Source organism: Megalops cyprinoides, chromosome 12 (genome assembly GCF_013368585.1).
Source record: "Megalops cyprinoides isolate fMegCyp1 chromosome 12, fMegCyp1.pri, whole genome shotgun sequence".
Lineage (NCBI taxonomy): Eukaryota > Metazoa > Chordata > Actinopteri > Elopiformes > Megalopidae > Megalops > Megalops cyprinoides.
This window is the reverse complement of record NC_050594.1, coordinates 26551186-26560451: the sequence shown is the minus strand read 5'-3', so window position 1 is coordinate 26560451 and position 9266 is coordinate 26551186. Positions and strand designations below refer to the sequence as shown.

Here is a 9266-nt window from a genome sequence, read left to right as displayed (position 1 = left end):
CTCGTATCTGTATTTACTGAGGTTATTAGTAAAAAATGAGCTATTGTGTGCAATGCAGAATAAAAAGTGGGGTCCAAGGGGTTGTGTGAACTGTCATTTTCCTATTTGTCACTACTCTTTCAATGCAACAGCTGTATCCAATGTGTAGATGTAACTAAGAACTGAAGATCAAGTTTACATAAAAGTTTACTTTCTTCCCCCCTGAGTCTCCATAAATTGAATCAGAATGAGACTGTCTGAATCAGTAGCCGAGTGTGGGTTTTTGATTTGTTTTGAAAGCATTTCTGATATCCTTGTCTTCAAATGCACAAGGAAAGATTACAATGGATCATGAGATCAGACAAGATTAGCTCTACAACAGAGGAGAACAGACACAGGGGTGGTGAGGTCAGGTTTAAACGATTCTGTTTTTATTGATTTCACACAAAAAAAGGCCTGCATCTAAAATCTCCTCACACCAGACATTCACAACACATGAGCCAACAGCGCACATTTGTGTGAATAATGTGCGATAATCCTGTAAAGCAGGTATTTGGTGTAGGGAGGGTTTACACATTGTGCAGTAGATTTATATCTTCATCGATTATTTATTGTGTTCATTTTTGGACCGTTAGTTAATCATTAGCTAATGGTTGTCCTCTTGTTGTCCTGGCAGCTGAACAGGAACGTACACTTTATGGCAAAATGTATTGCCCATTACTTGACTGAGCACTTTTGCATATCAGGATAGTTTAAATGTTACCAAGATGTAAATGTGATCCATGTGTCTTTTTGTACAGTAGCATTCAAACCCCAACCTTCCACCTTTGCTACTTCCCTTGGACACACACACAATCTTGTAAAGATATGAGATATTGCCTTTGCAGTAAATATTTAAAGATGAACCTGGCAGTGCTGATAAAAAGACATTAACCGTTCATCCTTGCTGGAATGGCACCAAACAAAACATATGAGAATTATCTACCCTACATCCATATGCTTAGACATAAACATTCGAAAATTAAATTATACTTCATGGCCCATCGTATCCCTTGACTTGGCAAGAGGTAGTGCTCATTGTAAACATGTCAAATCTCTTGACTTGGCTCCGAAGGAATGATATGAATGACCATTTTCAAGATTCATGTCCATATATATATGTTCCTGAAATGGCCCGGTACTCACCACTACACAGTACCTTGTGTATTTTAAATGTTAAATTGATATGTCAAAAGATACGTCAGTGTTGGCTTCTACAAAAAATGTTTTTCAGCTAATAAATAAGGCTTTATGTATTGGGTGGCCAGAGAACAGAGACGATGGACAGGAAGAGATGGAAAGCTTAAACAGGACTATAAAGTAAGAGACAGATAGAGAGACAGGGGCAATGAACAAAGGAATATAAACAGTGAGACACATAAAGACAGCTTCTCATAAACAGAGACAGGGGAGCATGGAGACACAGGGAAGAATACCAAAAGAGAGAAAGACAGAGCAAGGCACAGAAGGACTACAGTGAGGACCTGCCCCATGTTCCTCTTCATTTCAAGCACTGCAACCAAGGAACAGGCAAAAATCTGCCTACCACCTATAGCTGATCTCTTCCCAATGCTAATGTTTAACACCACAGTGCAGCATATGGACAGGCAACAACGGCATAGAACAGTAGCCAAAAAAAACCCCACAACAATCAAAACCTTGTTCCCAGAAAGGGTTTTTTTGCAGACGTGAATGCTGGTATTGTCAATTGCTGTGTGATTTATCTGTAGTTAAAAGGCCATATGCAGATCCAGTGGGTTCCTCTGACCCAACCATGCTCCAGTTTCCCTCTCTGATCTGTGCCAAAGGAAACCTAAGGGGAGCTAGTTAAAGCATGCTGAACATGTTAAAAAAAAAGCACACCCAGGCAAATTAGTGCCTTCTTAGTAGTGTTCTCTCCCTTGCCTAATTTTTAGGCAAAAACAACAGGAAATGGTGGCACAATATTAAGCATCTCTCCATTTGTGCAGCAGTGTGATGTGGGTAACTGAGCATGGTTTATTCAGCAACAAAAGCTGAGGTGCATCGTACTTTGTGTATTTCTTGAGTGATTTTGCTTTTCTAATTGCAGGCGCACGAAGTGAAAACGGAATGGGCCTGGCAATAAACAGATACATAAAATTAAATAGATCATAAAACAATTCATGTCACAGTCTTGCTGACCTATTGTCAACAGTCAGAAAGACCTTGTGACTGGATTTCACTGATGGTTCATTTGTTCATCTCAACAGTAGTTCAGTTTGTGACGTGCCCTACGACATAAAAAATACAGGTTGGCACAGTCTTGTTAGTATCTTATTATTTTGACATATGTGAAGGAGGAGCCGTTACCTGTGCCTAAAATGGCTGCATTGTTTGTTAATATGGTATTAGTCATCTGTTGTATTTTCATTACATTGCTAACATTTAGCAGATGCTCCTATCCAGTGCAACTTACAAAGGTTACAATTTTTAGATTGCCCAAGAGTACAGCAGCAGTGCCCCAGCGGGGAATCAAACCAGCAACCTTTCGATTACGATACTATTTCGATACTATTTAAACAATTAAGGATCCTTAATTTTTGTAGTTGCAATAGACAGATCTTATACCATCAGCTTCATTCCAAACAAGCTAATTGTAATTGTTATTGTATAATTTAATTGTAGACAGCCATTATTTAATGAGCAACACCTGCCTAATTAGGGGCCTATTAAATACAGGTGTGTGGCTGAAGAACAGGAGGCAAACTTTGTTTCAGCTGGTCGTGCACTCAGGCCCATTCTTTTTGTTGTTGGTTTGTTTTTTTATTGGTTGTGTTTTATTGTTTTGGTAGAAATACTCAAAAAATAAAACAAAATCTACAATGTCAAACAGTACTGTACAGTGCAGACACCATAGAAATGATCTGCTATTAAATATTTTTTCCAAAGATTTAATAAGGTTTTTAATGCAACTCTGTGGCTCAATACCTCACACAAACACCCAAACTTTTATACGCAACTTTTAAAATGTAACACAAAAAATCTATAGCAAACATGCAGAATTGTAACCTTTTCTCTGAAAAGTACTCACCTCCACTTGAATGACTCAGAACAACCTGTAACTACTGGCTACGTGAACCGTATTTTTCTGTGACCCATAGCAAACCTTCATCTGTGTGGAGAGGGCCTGCTCTGTCATTATGTTTCCTCGCTGTGTGGTTTCAGACGCTGGTCGATGCCCCAGGAAACACCGCGCAGAGCTGCCCATATCTCATCATCCTGAGTGATTACAGAGGACGCTCTCAAGACTGCAATCCACCTCAAAGTCATTAAATTTCATTATGTTTATTCTGCAGAACACACAAGGACATTGTCACTCTGGTGCATCTTCCACCACTTCACTGATTTTAATAAAGCGAACCTTGTAATCAGAATCCATAATGAGGACTGATTTTTAAACTATACCTGCTCATTTTCTGTCGACAATAACACACAGACCTCGGAGTGGAAAATTTAATATATTTATACATAAAAAATCAAACAGTGAATAGATTACATTTTAAAACCAAAGTCACAAGTCATGTTTTGAAGAAGTTAGAAACAGCATTGACTTGGACAAAGCACAGAGGAGATGGCTGTCCTTGCATCTGCCATAAACATTTCTGTTCTGCTGGCTTTGAAAGCCAAACCCCTGTTGACACTCGAATGACCTCAGGGTAACAAATGAAGACACATTAATGTCAACTACCAAGTACGACATCTCTCCTTTCTTCTGTGGCTGTCTCCCTCCTGCTGCAGAACGGTGGGACTGCCCTCTCCTTTCTGTGATCAGATATTAGCTACTGATGTGCAAACTTGCATGCAATCCAGGTGCTCCTTTCTGCTGACTCTTGGCTTACCATTAATCACAAGACAACTTTCAAGATCCTGTACCCTGATGCTTACACAGCTGTTTTCAACCAGCCCGAGAACAGCAGGCTGTCCTTAGAACTAGCCACTCCGCGACGCTGACTGCCGTTTCCCCTCTCTTTGATGTCCTTCCGAGCGACCACCCGTTTGTCTCATTTCTCCGTCTTGCTTTTGTGCTTCCCACGGGCCCGAACTTTCAGCTGCAGTGCAGAGGCACTCTTTAGGCTGCACCTCTTCCCAGACGCCTGCTCCTCCGCTCCTGGCTTCCACTGCAGCAGCTGAGCGTCCTCCCCGCCTGTGATCAAGGCGCCCCCTGCTGGATCCCACTGGAAGCAGCGCACAGTGGCAGAGTGGCCACCTTCCAGAGATTTCAGCAGCTCCAGGCCCTGGTCCCTGCAGTCAAAGACGTGGAGTTCCCCCCTGCTGGTCCCGCCCAGCACCAGCAGCCTCTTGGTGTCCTCCACCCAGGCCCCTCCGACGAAGTAATCCAGGGCTGCGTCTCCAGGGAGGGTGGCGGAACAGCGGGCATCAGGGACACTCAGCACAGTCAGCGGTTCTTCCGTGTCCACGTGGCCCAAGTCCCACAGGTGGAGGCCCTCGTCGTGGCTCAGGCACAGCAGCCGCCCGTATTCCTGACCCGCCCAGCATACAGTGCTGACAGAGGAGCAGGAGTTACAGGTCGCCTGCAGAGCGTCCTCCTCTGAGCCATGGCTCAGGTCGAACACGTTGACCAGGCCATCAGTGGAGCCTGAGGCCAGGCGGTCAGGATCCCGGGGGTGGAAGCACACCTGTGTGATGTCATCGCTGTGCGATTCCGAATACACCCCCAGGACCCTGCCTCTCTCCTTCGCCATGCGCACATCCCAGAACATCAGCAAGCTGTCCTCCTCCACCTGCTCGGTGCCTGCACACAGCACCAAGTCGTTGCAGCTGATGTCAAAACTGCAGAGAGGGTAGGAGGGGGAACTCTGGAACACCTGCAAGGGCTGAGAACCGGGGCAACGCACGTCCCAGGCGCGGAGGGTCCCGTCAGCAGAGCCTGAATACAGCAGGTCTGAGGAGGTGTGGGCGAAGCGCACTCCAAACACAGCCCCGGGGTGGCCCTTGTACTCACCCTGCAGCCTGAGGGTGTGGGAGCTGTGCAGGTGGACTGACCGGTTTGAGCAACACACAGCCACCAGACCGTCACCTGAGCCACACCTCTGAACAGCCATGCCCAGCAGATACGTGGGCTCGCTCGGCTGCAGCCGTCTGGCAACAGACAGAGCTTTAAACTGATCTTCCAGGTCCTCCATGGCAAAATTCAGTCACAGCCTGCAAGCATACCCAGGTAGGAAAGGAACAGGAAAAACACGATGAGAATTGTTGGTCGTATTTATGATTGAGAGAAGGTTACACTCAATGTTTAGATGACCAACCAGACCTTGTGAGTGTAAATACTGAGACGCGTGTGGTTATGGAGGTGTCGGCCAAGGGGGCTTCCACTAATCACATGGTCGAATGTGACACTCTTGCATTGACGTTTATTTCTGACTATACGCGTCTAAAATAACATCCCGTGTTAAAGGCACCGATGCCATCTAGCTCTCAAGTAGCTGGCACCTAATAAAGCAAACTGATGACGCCTGATGCTTTCTGGCTTATTATTTTATCTTCTAATTAGCTCTGCTAGCAGCTATACAGCTAGCTCACTAGCTTCACAACATGAAGCTCTATAACTGTATTTGTTGTCAAGCAAATAACGGCAACTCGAGTGTAACAGAAATACATTCCACGAAAATGATCGCCTCTTCTGAATATTTTTCATAATTACTAATGTGGTAGAACATACCTATGTCTGCCTGCCTCGGTCCTCTTCAACGACTTCGTGCATGTTCTGGCGTATTGAGTTGCACGAATTGCTGCTCCTAGGAAACTCACCACATCGAAAGATGAGTTCCGCTGTATGAACTGACCACGGAACGCTCATTTTCACTTTATTAAAAATACTCAGAGCATTTTTATTTATACCACAATACAGTATATATGCGACAAAGAGAAAAAGAAAAACCGACGAAAGTAAATAATGTGGTGGTGAAGATGGTGGTATTCTTCAAATAAAAATTATAGCTGTCACTGGCCACCAGGCGGGAGTCATTCACTGAAAGTATGGCGCTGCCAGTGGTGGGGACATTAATTTGAACGGGGCCCTGTCCCAAACCGAACGCTAAAGGTACTTTCACACCTGTTTGTTTGACTGTTCGTCTCATGTATTATAGGTCTCATACACTGAACTGAGTAGAGTGCTATTGAATTAACAAATTATTTGATGATTTCAGCACCACATTACATTTTTATTGACTTCAACAGTATTTTGTGTAACTCAGTGCTCATTTATTATTTTTACTTTCACTCTTCTATTGTGAAACCTGGTGATGTCCTTCACTAATGAATTCAAGTTTACTCGCCTGAAACAGAGCGAACCTAAATAGCAATTTTTAAAATGAACTGAACAGTGTACCTGATGTGATACAATTGCAAGGATTGGGAAGGGACCAACGGCTGCCCCAAATGTCATTGTCAGTCACTTATCTGAAGCACAGTGCATTCAGGGTGTGCCCAATGTACAAACTTTGGTGTCAATAAGAACATAAGAACATATGATGACGAGAACAGGCCATTCGGCCCAACTAAGCTCGCCATTTCTTAATTAAAGAGTATCCAAAACTGCATCGTCTAGACTTGAACACAGCAAGGGTCTCTGCCTCAACTACATGACATGGCAACCTATTCCATGTATTGATAACTCTTTGTGTAAAATAATATTTCCTTATATCAGTGCGGAACTTACTCTTAACTAGTTTCCATTTATGTCCTCTTGTTTTACAGACTGAACTCACCCTAAAGAATCTAGTATAGTTAACCTTATTGATTCCTTTTATAAATTTAAATACCTCAATTAAATCACCCCTAAGCCTCCTCTCCCTTAGTCTAAATAGGTTAAGTAACTTGAGTCTTTCCTCGTAGCTTTTATATTTCATGCCAGGAACTAATTTAGTTTCCCTTCTTTGAACCTTTTCTAGAGTTTCGATATCTTTTTTATAGTGCGGTGCCCAGAACTGCACACAGTATTCCAGGTGCGGTCTGACTAAGGCATTGTATAATTTCAATATAACCTCTTTAGATTTATACTCAATACTTTTGGCTATATATCCCAGCATCCTGTTGGCCTTTTTTACTGCTACAGCACACTGCCTAGATCCTATTAAGCTTGGGTCAACCATCACTCCCAAGTCCTTTTCAAATTGAGCACATTCTAGTTTTTTTCCACCCATGAAATAGTCTTGTCAAAGCTTCTTATTTCCCACATGCAAGACTTTACATTTATCTAAATTGAATGCCATTTGCCAGGTATCTGCCCACTTTTGGATGCTGTTTAGGTCTTCCTGTATTACCTTAGTTGATTCTATACTGTTGGCTAGACCCCCTAGTTTTGTGTCATCTGCAAATTTTACTATTTTACTACTAACTTCTGCATCAAGATCATTTATGTATATAAGAAATAGCAAAGGCCCCAACACTGATCCCTGCGGGACTCCACTTCGTACAGGACCCTGCTCTGATACAATTCCTCCCACAATTACAGTCTGCTTTCTATTAGACAACCAACTTCGAACCCACTCAGTGATATCTCCTGTAATTCCTGCAGATAAATATTCAATAAAGAATCCCAAATCAGTTTCTTCCCTGCACCTGATAAATCATTTTAGCCTGTTAACATAATGCCTTTATTGTAGGTTAAGTAAATTGTTTCCTTAGTGATTGAATGTATTGATCTACTCTACTTTTGCAGTTCTAGAAAAGGCTGTGGCTTATGCTCATGCAGAGTTGAAGTGGTTAAAAAGATGTACTTTTCTAACTAACCACTAAGTGGCGCTCCTTTCATGATCAAACCTTGTCAGGGTCAAACCTGCCAATATATAACCTGTATGTAGATTCAGAAATGATCACTTTCAAATAGAATGATAAAAGTGCACCTAAGCCCTTCAACCCCTCATATGCAATGAATTCCTAAAAAGCGTTATAAAAGCGCAGTGATGAGTGAAGCCAACGACATGATAAATTCCCAGACGGAGAATGTGTAATTTGGGAGTAGCAGAGGCGAGACTGAGACTGTGTTCTGCGCGATCCCTTCAGGGGTGCGCGGCGTGCACACAGCATTCTTCCACAGGAACAGAAGCGCCTTTGTCTCCCGCTGACTGAGAGAGCGAAAGAAATGCACTGCCCCCCCTTTGTTTTGATACTGTGTTATCTCCATAGCCGTTCCCGGTGGGCACTCTACTATCCCACTTCTGAGTCGGGTGATGAAATTTGGGGGGGAGGGAGCTGGATCTTGTACAGGACTCCCAGTTGGTGGGAAGTGCGTGGAGATGGGGAGGGGGGGGGCCAACAAGGCTGCCATTGTAAAGCAAACAGAAGCTGTTCATAGTGCCGTTCCTGCAGCTGTCTGTTCGGATACAATGAGAAGAAGGTGGGGCCTGGAGGTCAGGGTGAGGTCTGGCTGTCCGATCGCCTTTAGCACAGGCTCCAGCCATTCTCAACCAGCATCGGCACCGGGCCGCCCATAACGGCACACAGCATCAGACGCTCCTGCTGTGGTTTGGGCTGCTCTGCTTTGTGACAGGTGGCCGGACACGTGTGACACGCGTCTGCCAGGGCCGGGAACTCACCAAGCGAAGAGGACAGCATGAATGTCAGCTGACCAACACCTACACACACACACACACACACACACACACACACACACACACACACACACACACACACACACACACACACACACACACACACACACACACACACACACAATGGAAAAAGACCTTTCATCCACAGCCAGCTTGAAATCTGTTTTTGCGTGTGTGTGCGCGTGTTTGAATCTGCCTGGTACCGTCTGGCAGTTTGGCAGGCCAGAGTGGAAACTCTGCAACGAGTCTCTTTAAGGTACAAGCTAACTGATAATTTCCAGAAAACTAAACAGCAGAGAGGAGGGAGGAAGGCCGTTGGGTCAGCTGTGGGTGCGGCCTGGAGCATTTCACATTACATCTGCTCAGGTTTAATAGCGGATGCAGTGAGGTCAGGGACAAGCACTCGCAGGTGGACAGAAGAGAGCGGAGGTCTCAGTTCTTCAGCACCCATGCTGGGGCCCATATTAATAATTCAGCCATTGTAAAGCAACACAGCATGGGACTCGGGTGGATCTGGTGACCTGGTGCGCGCTCCGCTTTTCAGGACTGGAACAAGGAAGGCAGCTCTGTTACATAGCCAGAGAAGAAGGTGACAGGCAACACAAACAAGCCAAACCAACACTTTTCCAGGCTCACCAGATTACACTACATTAC

At 44.3% G+C, this 9266-nt stretch overlaps 1 protein-coding gene across 1 annotated transcript; it reads right to left on the bottom strand.

The window, feature by feature from the left end:
- Window positions 1–3763: 3763 nt before the first annotated feature.
- On the bottom strand, window positions 3764–5777 carry wdr89 (WD repeat domain 89). The gene is made up of 2 exons (XM_036542974.1): window positions 5720–5777; window positions 3764–5202 (listed from the first exon to the last, which is right to left on the bottom strand). The coding sequence occupies exon 2, from the start codon at window positions 5181–5183 to the stop codon at window positions 4041–4043; it is 1143 nt and encodes a 380-aa protein (XP_036398867.1). The 5' UTR covers window positions 5184–5202; window positions 5720–5777; the 3' UTR covers window positions 3764–4040.
- Between the last annotated feature and the right edge of the window lie 3489 nt (window positions 5778–9266).